The sequence below is a fragment of the Juglans microcarpa x Juglans regia genome, chromosome 4S, assembly GCF_004785595.1.
Source record: "Juglans microcarpa x Juglans regia isolate MS1-56 chromosome 4S, Jm3101_v1.0, whole genome shotgun sequence".
Lineage (NCBI taxonomy): Eukaryota > Viridiplantae > Streptophyta > Magnoliopsida > Fagales > Juglandaceae > Juglans > Juglans microcarpa x Juglans regia.
Window position 1 is genome coordinate 25,853,359 of NC_054601.1, and position 27,993 is coordinate 25,881,351.

Below are 27,993 nucleotides of genomic sequence, written 5' to 3' on the forward strand. Positions count from 1 at the left end.
CATTTCTTTTGTAGCTATGAATTTTCCTCTATTAAAAGTTAGGTAGCTCTTAAGCAATTGGTTAATCCCTGATTATACATAGCTTTTTTTTTTTTTTTTCTTTTTTTTTTTAAGAAGAGGACGATACCCAATTTTATTGATAGCCCTCACTTGTAGCAGAGGAAAACCACAAGATACCTGGGGGATACATAATCAGCAAAAAACCAAAACCAGATATCAAAACTTATTACCCTGATTATACATAGCAGTTAGAGGAAGTTGCATCATTGTATTATTCATAATTGAAGTCATTATTGTCATGATTGGCACCTTCTCCTTGTTTATTTCTCTTCTTTTTCAAACCCATTTCCCTTTCCCCTAAAACTCAAAAGAGGTTAGATATCTATTCTAAAGGTCATGTGGAAGGCTGTATGTATGCTTTCAGTAATTTGACAATCCTCCCTGATTGAGGAGACTGAAATCTCATCTAGCAGTGTCTCATATAATGAGGTTATAGGGAAACATCCAAAAGGGGTGACTGATTTTGAGAAGGTTATGAGGGCAGCCACTTGGGCTGGCTTTGCTATACAATTGAGATATCCTCTCTAATTTTTTGACCGAATCGGATAGTCTAATACAAAGAGTGATAGATACAACATCCTATATGCAAGAAAACAGAGTTCGGCACAACTCATAGCAAATGCAGAAGTTTGATTTACTGGGAAACTTTGCACTCAACTGCTGGTTCATTTTCAGCTCAGAAACCTTTATCACTTGATTATCTGTCATAGTATTCTGTGGAATGACATAGCTAGGCACGTTTATACCCAAAAAAAAAATCAAGTGGGAACTAATATTTATAGTAATAACATTAGAATGGAGTCTGGACTGCACTTGTCCTCAGACCTTCCAACTACCTGAGTGAGGTTTAAAAATCAAGGCCTTGTTATTTTGTCACCAATGAAAAGATTTAAGAAATGAGTGAGAGGCTTGACAAAGGAGGATGGATTGGATTGAAGGAATCAGGCTAAGGGAAAATTTCTCAGAAAATAACAAACAGGAAGACTCCAATAGTGTCAGAAGTTGCACCTGATTGATAAGAAATTAGAATACTCTGACATCACATGTCTATGAACATATACACATTAGGACTCTTTTTTTTCCTCTCTCCACATTCCTTCTTTCTACTTGCAATAGAGAAATGGAAATTGTTTACTTATTCCATAACTGCTTTCTCTTGATCTTTGAGTTGCAAGTTTGCAAGCAATAATGCTGACCATCCTAAAACTCCCCTGTTACTCATTTTAAGACAAGCCAACAAGTATCAAGTATCACTCTCAAGTTATAGAGAAATGCTATGCTCACCGTTGGGGGCTCCTGCCGGTGATTTTTAATTTTTTATTTAGTTTTTTTTTTTTACTTCATGATTAAGTAAGTATTTTTTAATAATGTTGTGAATTTTTTTATTTTTTAAAAAATATTTAAAGATGTTAAAAAATTCATATAATAAAATAAAATAATAAAAAAATACAAAATGCATTAGCGGGAGCTCCCAGCAGTGGGCGTAGACCCACCCCAAGTTATATAGTACAGAATAATGTTAGAGGTAATCCAAGTTTTATTTCATAAGTTTTACAAACTTATGTTCTACCAATAAAAAAGTTTATAAAAAAAAAGGGATAATAAATCAATATACATTGATAATGTGCCATTAATCATATAAAGTTTTTTATTTTTTATTTTTTTATGGTAAGATATGTAATGACTTCAACATTTTTCTACCATGCAAGTCATTGGTCCAAATATGGAATCCAATGATTATAGATCAAAATCTTTAAAAAGAGAAGTACTATAATCGACAATCGGAAAGAGATTCTATAAATTAAATCACAAATTGACATGTATTCTTATGATACATTAGATTTATTTTATAATATAATGTATTACATCAATGTGCAGGTTTTTTTTATGAGATATTTTTGTGATTAAAATATTTTTCATTTAAAAATATATAAACTAAAAGGGACCCACCATTCTACTAGACCTCCTTCCAATATGACACAGAACCTTTTGTTAATCAGATATCTAATTTAATAGTTATTATTGCCTTTTGAAAACTGTAGGTGGTACATGTTTATGTCCCTTCAGTGAAGAATAAGAACAAAAACGATAAGATTCTCCATGATATCAAAGACGGACTGGAATGTTAAAGGACACTCAAGTGGCCAAGAGAATATAAACCCTAAAAAGAGTTTTTATTGATATTGAATAAAGATTGTGATAAGGGGTTGTTTGGATTGACACATTCTCTCAACTCAATTCATTACATCTCATCTTATCTAATCATTATAATCTTTTTTAATTTATACAAAAAAATATAATAAATAATTCAAAATTTTCAAATTCTAAAATAAAAATAATATTAAAAAATAATATTATAATAATATTTTATTCAACTTTCATCTCAACTTGCTATCCAAATCTCCTATAAAGCGAGAAGTTGGTTGTTTTGGGAGTTACTTGTTTAAAAAGTGATAAAAGTTATGGAAAACAATGAGTCCACATATTCCCTTAGACGATTTGCATGCAGGCAGGAACCATCAAATGCAGAATTTTATATGTTAATTACCCATGTGACCCTGAATAAACCCATTTTGAAGAGCCAAAAATCAGCTTGCAGAAAACGAGGTGGGAGATACTTGTAATTTGCCTACAAGTGGAGTTAGCCCAAGGATTATCCTCTAATACATAAAAACAATCTTCCACATTAAAGAAAGGAAGTAACATCAAAACAATCTAATTATCTATCTCACACATATGCTAAAGGTCGTTTAATGAGAGAGATGCTTTTCAAAAGCGAAAATATAAAGAAAACCCATGAAACTTTGTAAGTTTCTCAGAAGGGACACAAAAAACAAGGACCAAACACCGGCTAATCTTTCAGGGGCATATATAATGAGTTCTTTCAACACAAAACTTTGTGAATTGCTTTGTAAAAACGTTTCAATTCAAAACTTCTTTACATGAGTTATAATTTTTTTCAACTCAACACATCTTTATACGTAGAATTCATAATTTTTTTTAATTTTTTATAAATACATCTAAATTCATCTTAATATCTAAATATATTTAAATTCATTTTAGATAGGTTTCACAAAATTCATTCTACCATCTCAACTCACTACTATTCATAAAGAATTCAACTCATCTCAACTCAGTTTAACATTTAAATATAGCGGGACATATATCATTCAAAAAAAAAAAAAAAAAAAGATCATGGGGTTCCAAGGTTACATGGCCACGAACGACACATTTCCATTGGTTCACGATTTTCAAACATAACGATATAATTTTTCCCGATTTACTCGACCGCATTATTAGGAATCCGTCTAATTAGTAGGTCTATGTCTTTGAATGGTCAAAATATATTTGCCACGTACTCCAACCCTTTGCTTTCTTGGATCTATGATCTATAGCATATAATGCACTAAAGGCCGAAATGCAAATCTACTTTGGCGAATGTGAGAGCGAGAGAGACATGCTACAACCTGCATGGATGTATACAAACATAAGCTCATCATCTCTCACATCTAGTGTGTGTACACGCACATGAATTATGTTATTTATAAGTTTGGTGTGTAACGTAAATCCGCCGCATTCATTTAATAAATGGATAATGATCAGATTATTACTCTTTTACTATCTATGTACTATTTTTGTTTGTATTTAATTTTTTTTATAAGTTTTTAATTAAAACTGATGCGACAAATTTTTCTATAAAAAGTGTGTTTAATATATTAATAAAAAACCTGAAAATTATTTGTAAATGATTTCACATCAAGCTTATAAATAACATAACTCTTATATATATGTTAGCCATTTAAACCATCAGTACCTAATTAGAACCATTGTAAGAACATTCACATCCAGTGTCTCAAAGCACTGGATTCCCTATAATTTGAGTTTTGTTTTAGGGTTTTGATCAAAATACTTCTTACGTCCTAATCCCTATTTTAGAAAAAATGTTTAGGAAATGAACAGTAGTTTTCCAAATATAGGAAATCAGTATTCACATTTTTTATCAATCTTTTATTCTAATACATAAAATAAATTCTTCTTCCAATCATCTACACTTTCTCTCATATATACTCATAGATGTTATAGTTTTAAATAATAATTTTAAAAATAATTTAATTAATTACCAAAATATAAAAAAACTAATTTTAAAAATATTATTATATCCACAAAAAAATTACATTTTTGTTTAAAATATTCACCAGTGTAATTGTTCAAAATATAAGAAAAAATATTAAGTAGTTAAGTTTGTAAATGGAAATGAGAGAAAAAAGTAATAGAGAAATAATAGAGAAATATTATTTTGATAGAATAAAGAAATGATAGGGAATGAGATATATGAAGTTTGAAGATGAGTGAAATTTAGAAAAAAACTTTTAGGGAATGTACTTTTTAACTAAATTATAGAAAATTTCATAGAGAATGGGATGGGAATGCTCTAAGGCCAGTAACATTTATACTGCTTCTATCATCTTAAACCAACCTCAAAACATAAACACTACTAAATAGAGGTAAGCACAACCATGCACCAAAGCTCAAAACTCACTGAGGCTCGTTTGGACAATGAGATAAGATGATACGGTTTTAAATAAAAGTTAAAAGTTGAATAAAATATTATTAGGATATTATTTTTTTAATATTGTTATTGTTTTGAAATTTGAAAAAGTCGAATTGTTTATTATATTTTGTGTGAAAATTTGAAAAAATTATAATTATGACATGAGATTAGATGAAACCTTTTCTATATGCAAACGAGACCTAAAACAAACCCCATTTATTACCCCTTAGAACACTCTCAATGATTTAGTCAAAACTAAAGGACACTTTTAGCTAATGTGAAACGAATTTGGCTTTGGCTATCCCAATCCCTACATTGGAATAGTTATTTTTTTATTATATAATAATAAAATAATATGAGATAAATTTGACTTTAACTATTTCATTCACATCAAAATTTCACATTGTATTATTCATTATATAGTAATAAAATAATATTATTTTAAAAAATATTAATTTTTTTAATTATTAATTTATTTAATTTTATCATTCTACCTATTATATGTGAATTAGTAATTATATTCTAATTAAATTAATGTTATTGATGAGAAAATAGAAAGAGAAATAATTAAGAGGGAAGAAGTCGAAGCAGTCGAACCAATTGATGAGAAAGAGGAAGTCAAAGTAATTGATGAGAAAGATGAAAGATAAATAATTAATAAAATATGTATTTGGTTTATCTACAGTAATTTTTAAATTTAAAAAATATTTTGGAAGTCACTGTAGCTAAAGTTCATTTATTTGAAATTTAAGTAATCCTTATGATCATATTTTGTTCTCTAATAACTAAATACTCAATAAATTTAGCTTTTAGCTAGTCTATTGAGGATGTTCTACTACATTCCTTTCACGTCTATATATAAATGAGAACCGCTTCTAAACGGTCGGTCCACTTTTCTCCAAATAACAACCCTCCACTCACATTTTGCCACGTCAGAAATTACATCAAATTCAATCTGCATTCGTTCACATGGGATAGACAAGGGCAACTCCATAGGAAAGCTGAAGAGAGGAAACTAGCTGCACGAATTCCCCCTTTCTATGCTTCCAATTTCATGCCGAGCATGCACCGCCAGCATCCACTAGTCCACCACCACCAGTCCGATGCCGATTTCTCCTAGTCAGATTTTGCCCCACTAGTTCGTCAATTTTGCCCAGGCAGTCGATTTTGCCCCACAATCCCTTCTTATCAGAGATGCCGCACTGCATCCTTTTAACCCTTCTCTCCCCATTCAGATCCCTAGGAGTTTTTCACTATCCAGTACTTGGTTCCATCAAGAGTTGTTCCATAGCCTACAACTGCAACTCCATGATTTAGCTTTGTGCCACATTTTCCTATAAAAACCCCATGCAATAATGCACAACAAAATTAAGAGGAAAACTCAGTTAGTTGTTTCTTGAACTTTTAGCCACATTGGAGTTTATTTTGGGTTCATTGACATGGATTTGGTGGAAAAAAAAAGTTTTTTTCTTTCTTGGTGTCGCCATCTCTACTGGGTATTTGTAGTTTATTGTATTATTTTAATATTTGGGTTTTGTATTGTTTGGATGAAGGCATTACCTTGTACTAATTTGAAGATGAAGTGATTGGAGGAATGTTAGTGTGAGTTGGGACTCTGAGCAAAGTACTTGATGAATGATTTGAAGCAAAATTTAGTATCGAAAGAAAGTTGAAGAAGAAATAGTTTCTGGGCATTTTCTTGTGCATCAAATTATTGTATTTTCCTAGAAAGATTTTCAGATCTTGAAGGGAGAGTGGGGGAAAAAGTGGGGAAGACGAAGAGAAAAGGGGAAGATAAAGGGGAAGAACTGTTTGGAAAAATCAAGGGGATGGCTACATATACATGTTGATTTGCAGCTGCTTTGAATAATGCATCCTCATCATCATCAAGCACATTCTCATGCCCATCAATTGAAACTGCTGGAGAAGTTTCCTATAAGATGATAATAGTCCTCAAGTATTAATCAACAAAATTTGATTTTAGTTTGAGGGCAACAAAAAATACAAACTTTATATCCCGTTTGGTTGTTGGACTGCATTGAGATCAATTCAGTTTAGTCTAATTTTAAACCGAATCTAACATTCAAACACTCAATTCTCAAACCACTAAACTCATCTCAACTCAAAACATTTTTATATGTAGGACCCACAACCATTTACAACTCAACAACTCTTTATACGTAGGACCTATAATCTTTTTTAAATTTTCATAAATATATCTAAACTCATTTTAAATGGACTCCACAAAACTTACTTTATCATCTCAATTCACTATTATTCATAAAGAACTCAACTCATCTCAACTTAGTTGAACATCCAAACGCAGTCTTAGGAAAAACCATAATGGATGCGAAATAGCAAAGGGGAGTTTCCATGCAGTGCATCGGCCACAAGATTGTTGTGGTAGACAGCCTACGTGTCAATACATTATTGGTGGGCTGTTATTTAGATAACATAAATCCGACCGGTTTACAGGATTACACGTGTGTGTGTACACCATGCATCCACCATTAGCTCATACAAATAGTGGCATAAGCTGTCTATATATACCCAAAACGCCAATGCAATCCACTGATCGCAAAATATAAGGTCATATGATTGAGCACCCATTTGGATTTTCATCACTGAATATCTCTGAGACGGTCCGGCGCAACAAGGAACACATGTCACGATCCGCCGGTGGATGCTCCGACCTGGTCTCGCACCCTGGAGGACCCTGGAGGATATACAGATAGTCATACGATGGTGGTGAGGTGTAGTATGATGTGCTAGCAGGGTATGCCACACTGTAGCTCGTTGCATTCATTGGAGTTACGTGGTAATGTTGTGGGTCTTGATCATACAAATGCTGACGTGGAGAGCTGTAATTGGCTGGTGGGTATCGAGTGTACACATGCTGAAGTGGAGGGCTGCTATTAGCTGGAGCTAGAATTGGACCTTGACCAGTACTATTTGCTGATCCTGTGCGTGGCGGGGCATTGCCTGAATGTTCGGCCCCATCGACGTTGCTGTTACTCGCTTTTTGCCCCTTCTTTTTCTTCTTTTTCTTCTTTTTGCCTCCACTGCCACCACCACCCTGCTTATCAGCTGCCGGTGTCTGGTTGCCGAACGCTACGTTCACCTCAGGCTTTGGCTCCTTCGCTTGTCCACCGGTTTTACCAGTTGCAACACCGCCTTCACAACCGTCACAATTTTTCGCAGGGTCTTGATGATCTTCAACTTCAACTGTCTCTTTTTCCTTATCATCACCATGGTTACTTTCCTCAGAGCTTTCTTGGTCGCTTTGTTTCTCTTTGTTCTTGGGTTTGCCGTTCTTTTTCTCTTTTTTGCCAGTTTTTTCAGGCCAAAGCTCTGCATGTTTGCCTGTCTTTACCAATTTCTTGATCAAAATCTCTGGGTTTAAATTCCCCGTTACAATGACCTTTTGTTGCTTCAAATCAACGTCTGTCGTATATACCCCTGAGACTCCAATTGAAAGTATCCAAGTTTTTCAGGGGAAACGGTAAATATTAGAGGGAAAGGAGGGGAAAAGAAGACGAGAAGAATAAGGAAACTGCAGATGAAATAGATCAAACATGGAAAAGAAAACTGGATAAAACACGGAAGAAATATGGATATACTGATATTAAGCAGAAGTAGATATAATCCAGACGAGAAAATCTCCTAATCCACAAGATTTCAAGAGTATATCTTTCTTTTTTCCTTAAACATTGAAAAAGAGAGTTAACTTAAAGGAATGGAACCAGTATAAAAGAAGCAGACCTTTTTTTCTTTGGTAAACAAGAACCATAATTCCCATGATCAGAAATAAATATGAAAAAAATATTGCAAAGAATTAATACTAGGTTTTGGAGTCACCTTCAATGTTTTTTAGAACCTTTTTTACTTTTCTTTTGCAGCCTTCACAGTGGATTGAGACTTTCAAGACCCATGTCTAGAAAAGATCAGCAGAAGAGGTTTGAAAACAAGTGGAGTCTTAAAATTTATTCAAAAAGGAGTGAGTGTTGTTGATATATAGAAACCAAGTTTTACCTTGTATTTGAGAGGTTCTGGAGGACTTCCTTCCGGTACGTCTTTAGCTACTTCCTTAGCTTCGGTCTTGGCGTCTGCTTTTGCCATCGGACGAACAGGAGAGCCTATGAGAGGGGAAAGAGAAGATTGTGTAGGATTACTTGAGAAGAAGGAATAACTTCTTTAAGGGCTCGTTTGTGGAGTGCGATCATATTAGAATTTTGTAGATCATAGTATACATAGTTTGTGAATAGTAATAAGGTAATTTGAATTAAATATTTTTAAAATTTTAAATAAAATATATTATAAAGTTAAAATATTGTTATAATATTATTTTTATTTGTAAATTTGAAAAAATTGAATTTTTTTTTTATTTTTTATTTAAAAATTTAAAAAAATTATAACGATTAGTTTGAAAAAATTGTAATAATTAATTTGAAAATTTTAAATTTAAAAAGAAGATGACATGAAATAAAAATTTTAAGATACCATGCCCTAAATCTTGTTAAGATTTAGGGGAGAGAGAGAGAGAGAGAGAGAGAGAGAGAGAGAGAGAAGGGCGGGCCTTCGGCTAAAATTCGATACTTTGATGGACAGCCATCAATGTATGGCATAGATTCTTTAGAAATGATATTAGTTTCAAAGTGTACAAGTAACTTTCACTGTTTATTTATTTATTTGCATAATATAATACACGATGCCTCTTTTTTCTTTTTAGTGTATATAATACATACAGTACTGCCTGCAGCTAAAAAATCCTAGGGTTTATATGACATGTATAATATGCAGAGCCTTTCAGGAGTCTACTGCTTACTTAAAAATAGTGATATAGATGGTATGCTTTACAGATGCATCCATGGATATGATCTATGACAATTTAGCACAAAAAAGTTAGAAAAGGGATTAATGTAATAAAAAAAAAAATCCTACGTCGACATCTCCGGGTGCAACTCGATCGGTTCTCGGCTAGCTACAGTACGATGATCTGAATAAACTCAATTAGTTTGGCCGATTGGTTGGTCAGGTCACGCTAGCAATATTCAGTACTGTTTGGATTAAAATCTACCCATGACGAAACCGATCTCTCACGTACGAACTAGTTCTAGCCAAAATATGGCTCCATTTGGCGGGTGTATATATATAATATCCTAGGAATTAGTCATGTGCGCACATGTTAGATCATGTGCACCAATATCCTGATCTAGCTAGCACAACTCCGACTGTAATTCCAAAAGCAATTGCCTAGAAAATTGATTGAAGAAAGAATAAAGAAAATAAAAAAGTTAGTGAGCTTTTTCAAGAAATTTATAGACTTAACTCATCTCATAAAACCGGTTCAACAAGAGATGATTGTTCATTCCTTATAAATATATCTAAAACCTTGTCAACATGCAATGTGGGATTACTAGTATTTTTTCTGGTCCTTATCACAAGATAAGTAGTGTAAGCTCTCATTCGTCCTGTGATAGATTCTAATACGTACCATAAAGAAATTCATGGACCTAACGTACTCATCTTATAAAATCGATTCAACAAAAGATAATTGTTCATTTCTTATAAATATGCCCAAGATCTTAACTTATTAACACTTTTGATTAGATGATGAGTTCGGATCCGAATTAATTTATAAGCTGGGCAATAAAGTTAACAATAATTGATGGTACCTTCATGTGGAAATTGACGTCGTTGTCAAAGGGAACTGCCACTCCTAACTAATCTGGTCTTGCTTCTTGTAGAAGATCACATGGGCTCCTCTGAAAATAAAGATGCATCAGTTGATAAACACGAAGGTCAACACAAAGGATAATGATAAGCACTCTGCAGCATAATGATAAGCACTCTGTGAATAATGATAAGCATAGAGTACTAGGATACGTAATCTCTCGTAAAAAACATGCATGATTTGGTGTGGAGGATTCCAATCATTATAGCTAGCGTATCTGTTTTCCTAACATCTTTCCTTTTAAGCCAAGCAGTACTACTTGGGGGTGCCACAGGATAGGCGCGCCCGCGCCTCCTCCCCTTGGCTTGAAAGTAACTTCTGGCCGTTGAGACCAAACATGCATGCAGTTACGGTTTGCCCTTAGCATTGAAGTGGCCAAACAGCCACTTCGTTGCAAGATAAATGTCTGTCCTCCTGATCACTTTGTTGGAACGTACACAAATTATGATGAAAGTGAAGTACTTTTCCTCTTGGTTCTCTCTTTGCTTATGGCTCTTATGCTGTGAATATTGTGAGTGTTGCTTTTTGCTCCACCGGGAAGAGATATTTGGAGCCGGAAGGGCCGAACGTGTGCAACAACAGTCCTATTTCGGTGCAAGAGGTACTGATTTTCTATATTCATGAGCTGAGCCACGTTTTTTTTTTTAATTATTATCGGGTTGCTCCCAGTTTTTGAGTTTCGGCGGCCTCTGTTTTTGTATTTCCGGATAATTTTTGTGTTGAAACTGCCTGGAGTTTGTTTCCCTTCCCGAGTGGCCATGGCTGCCATTCCTGGTTCCAACCTCATGGCAGCATGGTTCTTAGTGCACCGCCAAGTACGTAGTTGGGGCAGCGCAAACCGCCTTGTGCTGTTCGCACAAACGTACTGTTGCAGCGCACACCATATGGTGCTGCCCAGCACAGCCCATGGTGCGCGCCGCGCATGGTCATTCGAAGAGCGCCAAGAGAAGTTGCGCCTCTGATAGCAGCAGCGCAGCACTAAGTAAATGGCGGCAGCTTGCTTCTTTTTGAGTTTTTTGAAAAAAAATTTGTGAAAATTCAGGTGGTAACCATCTAGTGCAAGACTTTTGAAAGAAAAATAACATCTAAAAAAAAAGAAAAACCTCACTAGTTAACTTTTTTAAAAAAAGTGTACACTGTTGAAGAAAGTGCACATCTAAATTTATATCAAGGATCGGTTGAAGAAAACTCAGGGAAAGAAGGGTCACGCTGTTCATGTTGAATTGCTTTGAACAGTTCTTGGCCTGTTTTTAACCAAACCTAACCCATGTTAACTGCACTTTAACCTTTTTCCAAGAGGGAGATGGGGCCATGGACAAGATGATTTGAATTTGGCTCATTTATTTCCTATTATTTATTATAGTATTTAGTGATATGCAGTTTATTATATCTCTTTGTATATGCAAAATAGATTTTTCTTGAATATGTGATGACTCACTTTCAATCACATGATCTTCTTTATTGCCATGTTTTTAATAATGGGAAACTAGCCCAAGTGAGTGAGAATGTCCAAAAATTAATTAGCTTCATGTGTAAGTGTTGTCATAAAATGCATATGACTGCTCCAAATTAATAAGAAATATTGCAATTGCATATGTATGATTGATAAAATCTTGTGGGTAGTGTTTTAGATTGTCTAGTTAGAGTAAGATTAATGTTTTATACCATCAACGTTGTAAGATAGTACTTCTAAGTATAGGTGCTATCCACCCCCTACGGGGCGAGGGGTGGGGTTTTCACCCCTGCCCCCAGGATGCGAGGGTGGGATATCCCGACTCGATGGGCGGGGTGCAGGGTGGATTTCCAATCCATCCCGCTTTCATCTACTTAAAAAAAACACTACATTTTACTTAGTTTAAAAATTATTTCTAAGTGTAAAAATAATTAAAAATACATTTTTACACCAAAATTATAAATTTAAATTTTTTAAATATGACTATAATTTAAAATCTATGTAATTGTTAAATTTGTTAGTGTATATTTTGTATAAATTGTAATGTATTAGCTTTTAAACTATGTAGTTTTTAAATTTACAAATATATATTTTGTGAACAAGTCTAACAAATTGTAATATATATTTATATATACACAATTTTTAAAATATAAATATATATTTATGTTTATATATATAAATATATATTTAACTTTTTATATATAATATATATATATAAATGTAAGCGGGGGCGGGGCCAGGTTGGGCCCTTCCAGCCACCCGCCTCCGATAAGGGCCCTAGATGCGGGGCATGGGGCCCCACCCCCGTATGGGTGAAGTGGGGTTGCCCGCCCCGCCATGCGGAGGTGGGGCGAACAGGGGCAGGGCAGCAGGCAGCAGTCGCACCCAGCTGCCCACCCCTACTTCTAAGAGTTTGTTTGGATAGAGAAATCATCTCATCTCATTTCATCTTATCATTATAATTTTTTCAAATTATTATACAAAATATAATAAATAATTCAACTTTTTTAAATTTTAAAATAATAATAATAATAATAAATAATATTTTAACAATATTTTATTCAGCTAATTTAAAACTATTTCATCTCATTATCCAAATGAGTACTAATTAGTTTCTCAAAATTTATATTGGTGTGTAAAAGATGTTTTTAAAAAATAAACATATTAGCTTTTGGTTCTCCTATTTTTTTTTTAAAAAAAGAGGATGATATCTCAATTTTATTGATAAACTGCCAGTTATAATGAAAGAATACCTTATATAAAGTGGATCGAGCAATGGATTACACAAAGAATTATCATAAACATGACCCTAAAATTTAATAAAACTTAATCCAAACTAAATACATTCCAGCCAGGATTTAAAAATACTAATGTTAGTGATGAATGAGAGAATACATGCACGATTTACACAGAAAATACTAATTATATACTTAGAAAGCTAAAGGAGAGGGGAAAAAAAAAAAAAGGAACTAAACGTATTATCTATGCAGCCAAAAGAAATAATGTCATGGACCAAGATATTATTTTTTAAAAATTTTATATATAGTCACTTTTACTTATTTTTTATACATTCTATTAACGTGATTGGTTATGTTACTTTATTTTAATATAAAATAATTATTTTAACTAATCACGTTAATAAAGTACATAAAAAATATTAAAAAAAAAAAGAGTTTACATATTAAAACTCGTTATCTTTTGATGATACTCCCATAATTTATCCACGAAGATCATATGAAAAAGTGGTGGACCATTGGTCCACCTTTCACTCCATCTTTTCAATTATAGGGTTGGCGAAAAGTTACACAATCACCCTCTAAATAGTCAGGAAGTCCAACAACACAGGACCCACCTAGATACTTTTTCATTGTTTTGTTCGATGATAGCTACTGAAAGCTTTGTTTAACTGTAAAATCCATGAAAGCCATGAAAAAAAGAAAGAAAAACTGTAAAATTCATGATCCAAATTTACAGACTTGGCTTTTGACTCCAAAAAACAAATGTAATAAACAAAATCAAAGGAAATGTAAAGCTACAGTAATGATCACTGACCAAAATCAGACAACAAGCTCAGCTTTAAGATGGAGAAAGGTTTCCTGAAGGAAAGGTATGATGCATAGTTACAGTGTTTTGCAGACTAATTTATTAAGGTAAGAATTTAAGAAAGAGAGAGAAGAAGAAGAAGTACATGAATGGAGGAGTAAATGAGGAGCAGTACAACTGCCAGGCATAGGTTCCTTGGAGTAGCATTAAAGACTTTCTGACTATAATCTTCATTGCACTTTACAAACACCACTCAGAATCTCAGATTAAACTTTTTCTAAGACAAAAGAATGAAACAAAAAGGGGAGGCAGATGCATAAGTAGTAAGTTTCATCGTTGCTCTGATGATTTTGGTTGGAAGAACATGGGTTCCGGTTCTGAGATTCTCCACATGATCATCATCATTTTCATGCTCCTATCATTATGCAATAGCCACATTTTGATTTCAACCGTTGTGTTGAATGCAGCAGAAGACTTCAGTGCTCGCCGCGTACAACAGCTGTACCTCAGGGAAGAAAATGGAGATAGGATTGAAAACCGAATTCAGAAAGTTTCAGGAGAGGATGAAAATGGAGAGAGGGGAGGTTTGATAGTGGAAAAGTTTAGAGCTTTGCTTGGACTAAAGAGCTTCCACAGAAGAAGCCCATCACATGGTGGGTCTGAGTTTGTGCTGCTTTCACCCTCTCCATCACCCGCCATTGAAGCTGAAGCTCCAACTCCAGCTCCTGTTCCAGTGCTGCATATCCATGCAAATCCCCATCCTCCAGCACGGCGCTCGAGTTCACTTGCACCACATCACCGCAAGTCTCAAAAAGAGCATAGAGATAAAGACAGAGTTAGAACGATTCTTGTTGCAGTCATCTTGTCTGCAGTTGCTGCCTTTTTAGTTTGTGCTCTTGTGCTCATTTGGGTCTGCAAGAAGCGCAGAAAACATAGAACGAAACCCACAAGAATAGTGTCGGTTTACAGCAAAAAAGGAGGAATCAGAGGTAAAATAAAGAAAGTGAGTACCCAAAATTCAGCAAGCAAGGTGAGCCAAAATCTTGGCCTTGACCACTTTTATCTCAATTCATTGGGAACAGATTTAGAGCAGCAGACTTTTTTTCTTAAGCAACCTTCTGAAGCTGGAAACACTTCATCATGTCATAGCACACCTAAATTTACATTGCATGCGATTCAAGAGCCAAACCAAGAACTGAAAAAGGTGGATTCTGATAATGCTAGTAGCTCTTCCACAAGGGAAATTACATCTATTCATGAGGATGCAGAGTCAATCAAATATGAATCAGATGGTGGTAATCATTCACCTGGTGACAAAGTTATTCCAATTGAATGTCATTCATCTGATGATGAATCTTTCCATTCATTTTGTGAATCATTTTCATCAAACATCCGGCTTTCCAATGCTTCAGCTGGTAGTCTTAGTGAGACATCAAATACATTCTGTGAACAAGTGTCACAGAACAAAGCTTCTTTGGCAAACTCTTTAGACATAGAAATGTCTCTTGGTACCGGAGATCTTAGCTCCACACAAGATTCAACCCCACCTCCATGCAATCCCAAACAGGAAAAACTAACAGTTGAATATTCTTCAGATTGTCAAAAAGGCTCCGAGCACCCATCGGCACCACCACGGCCTCCACCTCCACCTCCGCCCCCTCCACCACCACCTATGACATGTTCTCCTTCATACTTATCAAATATAATTACATCTAAAGCTTCATGCTCTTTAGAATTGCCAAATCTGTCATCTCCTGCAAATTTAGATTCTTCATCAGGAACAAATAGAACTCCACACAGAGACTTCCCTTCTTCTCCTGAAACCCACCTTAAACCATCACAATCACCATCTTGTATTCCTCCACCACCATGTCCACCTCCACTTTGGAAAGGCAATATTAACTCTGCAAGAGGCCTGCCTCCATCATCTCAATTGACTCCGTTTACTCCATTGGGCAAAGACGGAGCTCCGTTACCAAAATTGAAGCCACTCCACTGGGACAAGGTTAGAGCTGCTCCGGATCGTTCTATGGTGTGGGATAAGCTCCGGTCAAGTTCATTTGAGTAAGTTGCTTTGTGTTATCGTCTACAATTTGCATTCTTTTACTGCATAAGACTGAACACATTATATAAAAAACAAAAACAGGTTGGACGAGGAAATGATTGAATCACTTTTTGGATACAACCTACAAAATCCAATGAAGAGCGATGAAGCAAAGAGCAATACTCCCTCTCCAAGCAAGCATGTTCTTGAGCCAAAGAGACTACAGAATATCACTATACTCTCAAAAGCCTTGAATGTGACCGCTGAGCAAGTATGTGAAACTCTATTACAAGGTATAAATCCTAAAATTTCATTCATGGGTGATGGATAATCCAGTGCCTATTTTTAATTTTTCACATTTTGAGAGTTGTGGGGAGGAGGGAGTGACAAGAAAAAAAAAAAAAAAAAAACTAAAGCACCATTTGTTATGGATGCCCCATAAAAGAAAGGCATTTATGCCAGAGTTGGGAGTCTCAAGTTTGAATGTACTCTTTGTGGCAGGGAAGGGATTGAGTTTACAACAACTGGAGGCACTGGTGAAGATGGTACCGACCAAGGAAGAAGAGGCTAAACTCTGTAGCTATAAGGGAGATATTAATGAACTGGGGTCTGCAGAGAAGTTTGTTATAGTAATTCTAAGGATACCATTTGCCTTTCTACGAGTTGAAGCTATGCTTTACAGAGAAACTTTTGAAGATGAGGTAGTCCATCTGAAGAACTTCTTTTCGGTGCTAGAGGTAACCTTCAAACCATAAAAATCTCAGATTTTGTCAAAACCAATATTTCCAATACAATGATCATTCTCACTCTAACTTATGCTTAATTGTTGCTAGGAGGCCTGCAAGGAGCTCAGATCAAGCAGGCTTTTCTTAAAGCTGCTCGAAGCCGTGCTCAAAACAGGCAACCGTATGAATATTGGAACGATCAGAGGAGGTGCCAGAGCATTTAAGCTTGATGCCCTCCTTAAACTTGCTGATGTGAAAGGAACAGATGGGAAAACTACCTTGCTCCACTTTGTCGTCCAAGAAATAATCCGGTCAGAAGGTATTAGAGTTTCAGATAGCATTATGGGGAGGATCAACCAAAAAAACAAAACGAAAACCGTTGAAGAGAGGGAAGAAGATTACAGAAGAATGGGCCTTGATCTTGTTTCTAGTCTAAGTACTGAACTCTACAACGTGAAAAAGACAGCTACAATTGATTTGGATGTTCTTGCAAGCTCTGTCTCGAATTTATCTGATGGAATGGCTAAACTGCAACATCTAGTGTACAAGGACTTGTCTATGGATGAACAAAATGGTAACTTTGTAAGCTCCATAAGATCCTTCCTGAGTTATGCAGAGAAAAATCTGAAAGACTTGCAGGGAGATGAAGATAGGGTCCTAACACATGTCAAAGAAATTACCGAGTACTTTCATGGAAACTTGAGCAAAGACGAAGCCAACCCACTTCGAATATTTGTGATCGTGAGAGACTTTTTGTGCATGTTAGACAATGTTTGCAAAGAGCTTAGAAGCTCGAAAGCTCCACGCAGTCCGAATCCTCTGGCACCATTCCTGTAGGTTAAATTGCTTTTTTGTAACTTTTGTCTTTTGTTTGATGCAGAGATTTCAAACATGTAGATTCAATTTCTTGCCAATTCTAAATGGTTGGTCTCAGGTGTTTTTGTCGGATTGAGTGGAGTAGACCCAATTGATTAGTGAGGATTTGCAATAACTATTTATAACATTTTCAGCTAGTTCAAGGTGACCCGAATCAGAATTGCTGAATTGGCATATGTTACTTAATAGGCAAAAGCATGCTGTGTGCTCTCTTATCTCGAGTAATGTCATACTCCATACAATCTTATTTTCATCCCACCATATAAGATATAACATATTTATTATCATTAGATGATATTTTATAGAGTAATATTTATCATATTATTTAGTGGTAATAAATACACCACATCTTATATAATAGGATAAGAGTGAAATGATAATATAATGTATAAAATTTTTCAATCTCAACAAAGAAAGAGTGGTGCTACTCTGTCGCTCAAAGTAGTCCGCTGCAACTCACTGCTAAGCCAAAATTATCACCCTTTTATTTTTTTTTTCATAATTTTTTATCCTTTTAAAACATTTTAAAAAAATTTTTAAAAAAATATCAATATACTAAAAGTCACTTTCTTAACTATTAAGTAAAGAAAAAAATTAAAATATATGAAGTATCAAAATGATGAGACAAGTTGATTGGACAAAGTAACATTTTTCCTAGACAAAAGCCTTGTGTTTAATTTTATATATATATATTAATTATTAATATAAAATGTCATGTTATTAAAACTGATTGTAAAAAATATTAATTTTAATATAATATCTTATAATAAGAAGAAAGTATTACACAAAATTATCTAAAAATTACTTAGAAAATTACCCACTAAATATATTGATTCGTCTGGAGAAAAATAAAACGTATCCCACCAGATCTGAGCCATACGACGTCGTCTGGATTTTGCATCCAAAGGTAATGTACCAGCAAGACTTGCTTGCTAATCTGCGTGAGTTTTTCCGATGTGAAATATGTTTTGCCCCTTATGACCCACCTGCCCTGCGAAGTGCGAACTCTCAGAAATTTCTCCCGAATTCAAAGTTTCGCACCGTCTGGCGGGAAACGCATCTAATACGTCAGAACTCTCTCTCTCTCTCTCTCTCTCTCTCTCTCTCTCTCTCTCCCTGGAGTGTGTTTCAGGTTTTCTGATTATATTTTTCATTGTAATAATTTCGCCATTAATTTTGTCTTTTTTATCTGATGTTGCTTCTCGATGATCTTCTGCAATTAATATTATAACGTTTGATTAATTGGAATCGGAATAGAACATTTGTTTTTTCAATAGAGGCATTATTTGGTCGCTGCGACAATGGAGAGGAAAAGGTTGTACACAATGAAAACCAACTGAGTGTTTTTATGTAGGAGTTTGCATTCACACTTTTGGGGCTATCGGACAGGAGAATTTCTCCTTAAACTATCCGAATTACACATGTGGAAACTTCTTTACGAGAGCTTGTGTACTCCCCGGATTTCTTAAGACTTTGTTCCGGGCACTTAGTGCCAATAAAAAGACATGTAGGGATTTGCATTGATTATTTGATTTTTATAAATTTTTGAGTTGTATTAAAGAAGACTTTTGCTGACTCTCCAGTAGGTTGCTTATAAAGTCACGGGAAAAAAAAATTATGTCTTTGTTTCTTTTTATTGATATAATTCTTAAAGCAAATGAAAGAAAAAACCTTGACTGTGCAAAGAATGGATTGTGCTTGATTAATGCTTTTATGCCTTTTCCCCCCAGTGAGATCACTTGCTCCTTAAGTCTTTAGCAATGAGTTTCGGATACTGATTTGTCCCTCTGCCTCATTTAGGGTTAGATTTACAAGGTTTTGGTGTCACAGCCTTATACTGAACTGATTTTTTCCCTTGGAAATATATTTGGAGATGCAAAGTGCCATTTAAGGTCCGTTTCTTTGGGTGGTTGGCTTCTCATGGGAAAATCCTTACTATTTATAAGCTGAGAAAGCGCGGTATTGTAGTAACAGATTGGTACTTTATGTGCAAAAGGTGTGGAAAATCGGCGGATCATCTCCTTCTTCATTGTGAAGTGTTGAGGGCTTTGTGGGATGAGGTCTTTGCCAAGCTTGACATTGCTTGGGTGATGCCTAAGAATGTGGTGAATCGTTTGGCCTGTTGGAGAGGGATTCAAGGAAATCATCAAATAGCAGCTGTTTGGAAGATGGTTCCTCTTTCTTTATGTGGTGTATTTGGAACGAGAGGAATGGTCGCTGTTTCAACAATAGAGAACTCTCTGTGGATGGGATTAGGGCTTTCTTTTTTCATTCTTTGTTGCTTTGGGCTTCTGTTCTTGTAATGGATGGGTTTAGTCCCAATGAATTTCGTGCTTTTTTTCAGCTTTAGCTTGTAATTAGGTGTTTTCTCGTGTATACTTTCTGTGTACTTGGGCTATGCCTAATTACGTGGCTTCAATAAATTTCTTACTTATAAAAAAAAAAAAAAAAAGAAGATATAGGGTTAGATTTACATGAATAATTTAGTAGGACTGGGTTTCCCTTTTTTCTTTCATTTGAAATTAGTGTTAGGCTGTGATTAATGTTTATTTATTCATTTTTATGAAATTTATCTTCAATTTTGGTTCCCTGCTAATTAGGTGTTTGACGTTGTATCTTTGATACTCTCCGAGACAATCCTCTCATCGTTGCGTTTTATTACTTTTTTTCCCTTTCCTGTAATTTTTGATAATTTATGTTTAGCCATGACTTTTTAATTCCCCCCAATTTATCTCTTTGAGGACAAAGACTAAGACAGTGTTGCTTTTGGGAAAATTTGTGAATGAATAGTTCTCTGCTTAGGAGTTTGTCTTGTCTTATTTTCATATAAAGACATTTGATTTAAGGTTTCATATGTTAGAGTTTGGATATCTACCTGCATGGACATCACAGGAGATTGATCCTTTTTCAATTATACATCTTTGTTCTTGTTGTAACCTTGACTTTTTGGTATCCAATTTTTCCTCAGAGAACACTTTCATATAATGGATGGAAATGATACATCTTCTGACCAAGTCATTGAAAAATTGATTGAAATGGGATTTGAGGATTTTGCCGTCAAAGAAGGTGTAAAAGCAAGGGGTCCATCATTTGTTGATGCACTTGACTATATCTTGAATGGTCCTTGTAGAAATGGTGGGGGCACGTCAAGTAGTTCTAGATGTTCCACGGGCAATAGAAAGGCTCTGCAAAAGAGAGCCTTTTCCTCCTTGCATCCTTCAAGTGAAACGCGACAGTCTAGCATACTGGACCATTTCCAATTCAAAGCTAGACCAAAACCAAGCAAGGTTGATGTTGTACCTGATATGTTGGTGTCTGGATCAAATGTGTCGCCTTCTTATGTAGAGGACCATAGGGATTGCACTCAAGAGTTAGAAATTGGAACAGATTGGGAGAAGAAAGTTATCAGTCTGTTGCAAAATCATTTTGGTTATTCATCTCTGAAGAATTTCCAAAAGGAAGCATTGGCTGCCTGGTTTGCTAACCAAGATTGCCTTGTTCTTGCTGCAACAGGGTCTGGTAATGTTCGTATGTTTTATGTATCTATCTGTATGTACCTATTACTATTTGTTTGGGTGGGTGCTAATTACTTTGACATAATTGCCTTTCTATAGGAAAATCACTGTGTTTTCAGCTTCCAGCATTATTAACAGGGAAGGTTGTAGTGGTGATTTCCCCCTTGATTAGCTTGATGCATGATCAGTGCTTAAAACTTGCAAAACACGGGGTCTCTGCTTGCTTTCTTGGGTCTGGGCAACCTGATAGTTCTGTGGAACAGAAAGCAATGAGAGGCATGTATGACATAATATATGTTTGTCCAGAGACAGTTTTAAGGTAAAAATCATATCCTATGTGACATGTGTTTTAAAGAGGCTTTGGATTTTTTTCCTGTTGTAGTTAAAAGAAAATACAATCTCCACTATTGCAGATTGATAAAACCACTTCAGAGGCTTGCAGAAAGTCGTGGAATTGCTTTATTTGCAATTGATGAAGTCCATTGTGTTTCCAAGTGGGGCCATGATTTTCGGCCTGATTACAGGTTTATGATTTTCCATTTTTCCCAAATGCTCTTTTTTATTATTATTATTATCAGCAGCAGTCGTCGGATTTGTTTGTAACTATTGCATATTATTACTTTCCTTTTCACATGTGCATACAACTTGCCCTTCACCTCTTGGCTTGGAAGCAAGAACGATCACCTGTTTATTGCGTATTAGTAACCAATATGTCTACATTGTCTGTGAATGTGCCTTTGAGCTCCTTTGAGGCCCATCAATGTAGGTCTTGTATTAGATGATTAGAGTTGTTGTAATTATTTGACTTATGTATTGTTTCAGGCGATTGTCTGTGTTGCGGGAGAACTTCAGTGCTTGCAATTTAAAATTTTTAGAATTTGATATACCACTGATGGCATTGACTGCTACTGCCACAATACGGGTTCGAGAAGACATTCTTAAGTCTCTATCCATGTCAAAGGAGACAAAGATTGTGCTTACTTCATTTTTCCGGTCAAATCTTCAGTTTTCGGTGAGGTTTTTAATGTATTTTTAGCATGTTCTCAGGCATTATTTCCAGATTGGTCCTTTCTATGAGATTTCCAATTTGAGGGTTTGCTTTCCAAGAGGAAAGTTGCAAGTGTTTTTGGATGGCGTATTTTTAAGCATTATTTGACTATTACTGTTTTCATTATCGTTTTTTGTTCTACCACCGTATTTGACATTGCCTCTGACTAAACATCCATATTTGTTATTGAAAAAATCTCTATGATTTACTTGCTGCTATTTACAGGTAAAACATAGTAGAACATCTTCACCATCTTCCTATGGGAAGGATTTCTGTGAACTGATAGACATTTACGTCAGAAAGAGAGAGACTGGTTACAAGAAACAGATTATAATGTCACAAGAATTAGGTGGTGCATCTGATGGCCCTGATATTAGTTGCATATATAAGGCAGATGGAATCTCTCGAAATGATCTAAACCACACTGAGGATTCGAATTCTGACAGAGATATTGATGAGCCATATTCAATGAAGGAAAATGGGTCAACAGCTATGAAGGGAAAAGAAATGTCCATTGAATATTTGGAAAATGATGTGGATGTCTTTCATGGTGTGGATGATTGGGATGGTACCGATCTTCTTCTTTTTTTCCACTGTTTGGTTTTTTTCTTCACTACTGTTCTGTTGCTTTGGTCGGTACAAGTAAATTAGAACTTGAAATTAATTTCAACATTGAAATTACTAACTATGTTGCATAACTAAACTTTTAAAATTGTTGCAAATCAATGATTTTTGGTTCATGTTTCGATCACTTTTATTCTTGCAGTTGCCTTTGGTGAATTCTGTGGGCAATCTCCTCGTGCATGCTGGGGTTCGAGTGGGTTATCAAAGACAGTCAATCCACCAAATGAGCCTTTAGAGCAAGGATTGACCATTATATATGTTCCTACTAGAAAAGAGACATTGAACATCACAAAATATCTTTGTGGGCGTGGTGTGAAGGCTGCTGCTTATAATGCTTCAGTATGTATTGCACATGACAATTTACTATAAGTGTATTTATATGCCTAATGGTGTGATATTTTTTTTTTCTATTTATGATCCTAACGTGCTTCACTGACTTTGTCTTCCCACTAAGGCAATCTCTTAGACCAACAAAGAATTCTCTTGCAGAAATGTGTGGTTTCCCAAATTTCTGAACCCCAGTTTTCTCTAAACTAGACATAGATGTGCTCATGTATATGTCCTGTATACTTGGGCTCTTTTTGTCTCTCTTTTGATCAATAAAAATTTGTTTACCGATAAAAAAAAAAAAGTTTTCTTGTAGCTAAAAGTTGAAATTTATATGCGAGATAAATAGAATTTACTGCAGAAAAGGCTGCAGAATATATGATGGTGAGGAAACATTAATAGACAGGGAAATCAGGTGGATGAACGCATTAGCAATTGAATAATATACTTGATTATCATGTACTTTTGAGCCCTGCTTGCCAATGATTGCTTTCCTGTTTTACTTTCTTTCTGTTTTTTTTATTTTTGCTATATGATTGTCCTACTCTCCCCCTCATTAATTCTACCAGCTCGTCATTCATGTAACATTTGCTATAGTATTGTGTTGATCACATGCTCTAAACTTTAGAACCCTCTCTGTTCGGTATGTGATTAATATGAGATTATTTCTTTTCTCAGTTGCCAAAATCACATTTAAGGCGGGTTCACAAGGAATTTCATGAAAACAGTTTAGAGGTATGGGCTTTCATTCTTCATGGATGATACTGTTAATGGATAAGTCAGGATTGTTTTATACGTCCATAGATGCCATCTTTTATGACTAATAGCTTCCTATGGCAATAAGCTTTAGTTTGAATATAATTTACTCTCCCTGGAAGAAGTTGGAGGGTGATATATAATTTGCTCAATAAAAAGAGATGGATTTTATATGTGCGGAATTTTATGTTTGAATATTGCAATATTTTGAGGCATGTACTGATAAAGGTACCTAAATGGTATGAATTTTTTTAATTTTATTTTCTTAGTTGAAGGGAATATCCTTTATATATGTCTTTTCTCAATTAAGAGTCAAGTTGGTGTCCAAATCGGAAATTAGGATATTACTTTTGTGCGCAAATAGTGCCTATAGAATAATTTACTTCTATTAGTTCGTATTAAATAGGCCTATGCTGTATATTTCAATACTAACAGATGGAAAGACTGTTTAAATATTGTTTCTAGCTTGGTGAGACTCAAATATTAGATCAAGAAGAAAAGTAAGACTTGTCCATTTTAGCCTTTTCTTGTCATTACTATAATGTTTTACGTCTTGTTAATATAAAATAACTTCGATTCAAAATCAAATTCATCAAGAGAGATTTTAGATGGTCTCATAACATTTGTATTCCATTTTGGTTCGTGGAAGCTAAAGTTTTATTCCTATCAATCATATATCTATCTAGAAAGGTAATCTTATATACTTCATTATTTCTATTTATTTCACAAGCATAACTTGGTGATAGAATATTTCAATATGTCTCAACTATATTTTTCCTCTACCTCCAGGTTGTTGTTGCAACAATTGCTTTTGGAATGGGAATTGACAAGTTGAATGTCCGAAGAATTATCCACTATGGTTGGCCACAGGTAATCCCTTAAATTTGAATATATAAAATGTTTACTGGGTTTCTCATTTCTTTGTTGGTGGACTTATGCACTCACTGTTATGAATAAAATTATTGTCAATTAATGATCTGTCTGTTTGTAAACTTGCTACTCTTGTGCATGGCAATATAATCTTAAGATATTTGGTGACGTGAGCTTGTTCTAATCATCAGTTTGCTTCCAGAGTTTGGAGGCATACTATCAAGAAGCTGGTCGAGCTGGCAGGGATGGGAAATTAGCAGATTGCAGTAATTCTTTTTCTTAGTCAGCAATTTATTTCTATTGCTTACGGCTCCCACATGCTTTTTGTTTTCGGCTTAATGCCTGTATCTTCAACTCCTTGCTCACCTTATTCAGCTTTGTGGAGCATGGTCTCTGTTGTGAAGTCTAGATAATTCAACAGGGTGCTGTAAACTGTTATAAAAGCAAATATGTTGTATAAAGAGTTACATAGAATGTGTTGTGTTTTTGCTGAACAGCTCTGTATGCAAATCTAACACGAGTACCATCACTCTTGCCGAGCAAAAGAAGTGAAGATCAGACGAAACAAGCATATAAGATGCTATCTGACTGTTTCAGGTTAATGTCACATGCATTTCCTTGCAGCTATCTTTGTTTCCTTTTGTCTTGAAAATTTTATGACATACTATGATACAATTACAGATATGGCATGAATACTTCTCGCTGTCGGGCCAAGACACTTGTGGAGTACTTTGGGGAGGATTTTAGTTATGAGAAGTGTCTCTTGTATGTATCTCTTCATTTCATTTCAGGATATCAGCAATACATTTTTCTTTTATTTAAATTTTATATAGGTTAATCTATAATTATCATCTCTGTAACATTAAGCAATGAGTATGCTACAATGCCATGGTTAGTATTCCTTTTTTCTAGTTATGGCTAAATGGTATACTCATCTAATATGCAGATGTGATGTTTGTGTTGATGGACCTCCTGAAATGCAGAATTTGAAAGAGGAGGCAGACGTGTTGATGCAGGCTATTGCTGCTCATCATGTCAGTTCAATTCATGATTTACCTGCATTACTTGTCATATATATTTGGTTTTAGCATGCAATATATGTGCCACACTATTATTTTTTACTATTTCTTGGTATATTTTGGCAGCATATTTTTCTGCCATGGTATAAATATGCATATACATTCATGTTGACATATGAACATATGTACATGTGTGTTAATGCATCAATTATTTCAAAAACTTACAGTAGTAGAGAAAGGTTAATTTAATTGTTAATGAGTGTTCCAGTACTCTATCTCAAGCGGCATGTCGAAATTAATAAATTGGCATAACATGTGGAACAATTTAAGTAAAATAGGAGGTTCGATGGAGTTAAGGTTTGAATTTAGAATTATTGTTATGTGAATTATTTTTTGATCGGTAATTGTTATGTGAATTATTATAATTTATTAAATTACAAATTATCCAAAAATGTTAAGCTGATAGGAAAAAAATTATCTTTTAATAAATGATCTGATAATATCAATATATATATATATATGAATATTCTTAAAAAACTTATTGCCAATTTTCAAAATGCAATTAGTATTGAAATTCCTAGTAGTTGATGGACAAAAAAAAAAAATCTATTTGCAAGCATACTTATTAATACACCCAATACACTACTGATATTGAAGCTTGTCACATCGGCTACTAGCATAAAGTAGTATTGGTATTTTGGCATTTTATAACTATAATGAGCTCCACAACAAGTAGTATGTTTACACAATGAGTTGTAAATAACAAAACTCTTGATGGATACATCATGTCCTCATGGATGGAGGGTGGTTATATAAGTATTGTTATTTCTAAAATTGAGACCCAATGAATTTCAGGAGAAGGAAAGTTTTATGGATGGCTCATATGACGATGCTACATGCACTGGCAGGAAGCAACGGCACTCTATGGAAATGCCGAATCTCAGAATGCTTGTTAGTAAAATAAGGGAGCAGGTGACTAAATTTAGCCTCTGTGTGTTCTGCAGGGGTGGGAATGTGTGTGCCAGATGTTTTATACGGGGTTTAAGACGTTTCTCAAATTCTTGCTATTTGTTTGTTTTTATCTGATGGCCACATGCAGTCACAAAAATTTGTGGCAACTGATCTGCTATGGTGGCGAGGTCTTGCACGGATTATGGAAGATAAAGGATACATCCAAGAGGCAGATGAGAAGGTATACAATCAAAAATTGATTTATCCCATGCCAATTTCCAATCTTTAGTCCATATGACCAAGTGAGTGGCAACACCTTGAGAAGTTCTATGCCCAGGTAATTATATGGACAACCAAGCTATTCTAGCTTCTGCATTTGGCCGAGTTTTTAACCAGCTGTGCTGGTCGGCCCCAGCATGACTTGCTGGACTATAGACCAAGTCTGCTTTATGTTATTAAGAACTTCAGGCAATTTTATGCTCATTTGCGATGACATAGTTTGGTTGAATTTGACATTATATCGAGACTAAATATTTGATCAGGGACCTACATCATAAATTTTTATTATTTTAGATGTGTTTTGTAAACCGAAATCAAAAGTTGTTGGTCATTAACGTCCCTCCCATGCACAGTCCAACTGGGGATGGAAATAGCAAAGTACTTGTTTGCACCCATCTAAAACTAGGAGCTACGTCTAAACAAGTTCCATGATTCCATCTATGTTTGTACGTCTGATAGCACCTCATGCGTTGGTATTTCCTTTTTGTGACTGAGTTCGTATGCATGCATGTCCTTGATCGTGTGTTGCTAGTCTTGTGTGCCATCATTTTTAAATCGATTGTCTTGTGCAGATTCATGTTCAGATTCAATTCCCAAAGCCAACAAAACTCGGCCTGGAACTTTTGCAATCTGAAAAGGATCAATTTTTTTATGTTTATCCGGAGGCAGATATGCTGCTGTCAGTGAGCAAGCGTAAATCTTGTACAACTTTCACAGAATGGGGAAAAGGCTGGGCAGATCCTGAGATCCGACGCCAGCGCTTAGAGAGGATGCAAGTGCAATCGAATAGAAAGCCAGAAAGGTCAACTGGGCCATGGAAACGAAAGCGGCGAGGACCACAAACCTCACGAAGTAGAAAATCAAGTAAACGCAACCCAGATTTAAGAACAGTTAGAGGAAGGATAGAATCGAAACTCTCAAAATATCAGTGATCAAGGTGCCATTGAATCTGATAGCATAAAACATATCTTTAAGATTCGATTGGGTTGTTTTGATCTTCAATAACAGTTATTAAATTTTTGAAAAGCAGGGTTTTGTATATGCACTGCATGTTAAAGAGCATATCATATCATATTTGAAAGGAATTAGAGAAGTTTTTTTTTTTATACATTTAGAG

At 35.0% G+C, this 27,993-nt stretch overlaps 3 protein-coding genes across 5 annotated transcripts; 2 read left to right on the forward strand and 1 right to left on the reverse strand.

The window, feature by feature from the left end:
* Positions 1 to 7,106: 7,106 nt before the first annotated feature.
* Positions 7,107 to 8,805, reverse strand: LOC121261846 (heavy metal-associated isoprenylated plant protein 35-like). The gene is made up of 3 exons (XM_041164246.1): positions 8,645 to 8,805; positions 8,471 to 8,546; positions 7,107 to 8,071 (listed from the first exon to the last, which is right to left on the reverse strand). The coding sequence occupies exons 1-3, from the start codon at positions 8,729 to 8,731 to the stop codon at positions 7,203 to 7,205; spliced, it is 1,032 nt and encodes a 343-aa protein (XP_041020180.1). The 5' UTR covers positions 8,732 to 8,805; the 3' UTR covers positions 7,107 to 7,202.
* Positions 8,806 to 10,733: 1,928 nt separating this feature from the next.
* On the forward strand, positions 10,734 to 17,624 carry LOC121263811 (formin-like protein 11). 2 transcript variants are annotated; one of them, XM_041166892.1, is made up of 5 exons: positions 10,734 to 10,947; positions 14,310 to 15,906; positions 15,989 to 16,179; positions 16,388 to 16,623; positions 16,720 to 17,624. In XM_041166892.1, exons 1-5 carry the CDS (start codon positions 10,749 to 10,751, stop codon positions 17,446 to 17,448), a joined length of 2,952 nt encoding a protein of 983 aa, XP_041022826.1. In that variant the 5' UTR covers positions 10,734 to 10,748; the 3' UTR covers positions 17,449 to 17,624. The 2 variants fall into 2 exon arrangements, with proteins under 2 accessions (XP_041022826.1, XP_041022827.1); XM_041166893.1 differs by having other exon boundaries at positions 14,313 to 15,906.
* Positions 17,625 to 18,440: 816 nt separating this feature from the next.
* Positions 18,441 to 27,979, forward strand: LOC121263444 (ATP-dependent DNA helicase Q-like SIM). 2 transcript variants are annotated; one of them, XM_041166332.1, is made up of 16 exons: positions 18,441 to 18,554; positions 20,456 to 21,006; positions 21,102 to 21,321; positions 21,416 to 21,526; positions 21,825 to 22,014; positions 22,276 to 22,618; positions 22,817 to 23,013; positions 23,680 to 23,736; positions 24,547 to 24,627; positions 24,830 to 24,893; positions 25,125 to 25,224; positions 25,309 to 25,392; positions 25,574 to 25,661; positions 26,502 to 26,618; positions 26,746 to 26,838; positions 27,449 to 27,979. In XM_041166332.1, exons 2-16 carry the CDS (start codon positions 20,472 to 20,474, stop codon positions 27,806 to 27,808), a joined length of 2,640 nt encoding a protein of 879 aa, XP_041022266.1. In that variant the 5' UTR covers positions 18,441 to 18,554; positions 20,456 to 20,471; the 3' UTR covers positions 27,809 to 27,979. The 2 variants fall into 2 exon arrangements, with proteins under 2 accessions (XP_041022266.1, XP_041022267.1); XM_041166333.1 differs by having other exon boundaries at positions 26,505 to 26,618.
* Positions 27,980 to 27,993: the final 14 nt, after the last annotated feature.

Bases quoted from the DNA above. Each gene is read 5' to 3' on its own strand.
- LOC121261846 (XM_041164246.1), bottom strand. From the start codon at position 8,731: ATGGCAAAAGCAGACGCCAAGACCGAAGCTAAGGAAGTAGCTAAAGAC. The intron at 8,547-8,644 runs GTAAAACTTGGT...GATCTTTTCTAG, and splicing joins CAGAACCTCTCAAATACAAG to ACATGGGTCTTGAAAGTCTC. The intron at 8,072-8,470 runs GTGACTCCAAAA...TTGGAGTCTCAG, and splicing joins GGTTCTAAAAAACATTGAAG to GGGTATATACGACAGACGTT.
- LOC121263811 (XM_041166892.1), top strand. From the start codon at position 10,749: ATGTCTGTCCTCCTGATCACTTTGTTGGAACGTACACAAATTATGATG. The intron at 15,907-15,988 runs GTAAGTTGCTTT...AAACAAAAACAG, and splicing joins CTCCGGTCAAGTTCATTTGA to GTTGGACGAGGAAATGATTG. The intron at 16,180-16,387 runs GTATAAATCCTA...TCTTTGTGGCAG, and splicing joins ATGTGAAACTCTATTACAAG to GGAAGGGATTGAGTTTACAA.
- LOC121263444 (XM_041166332.1), top strand. From the start codon at position 20,472: ATGGATGGAAATGATACATCTTCTGACCAAGTCATTGAAAAATTGATT. The intron at 24,894-25,124 runs GTAATTCTTTTT...TTTGCTGAACAG, and splicing joins TGGGAAATTAGCAGATTGCA to CTCTGTATGCAAATCTAACA. The intron at 25,393-25,573 runs GTATGTATCTCT...TCTAATATGCAG, and splicing joins AGTTATGAGAAGTGTCTCTT to ATGTGATGTTTGTGTTGATG.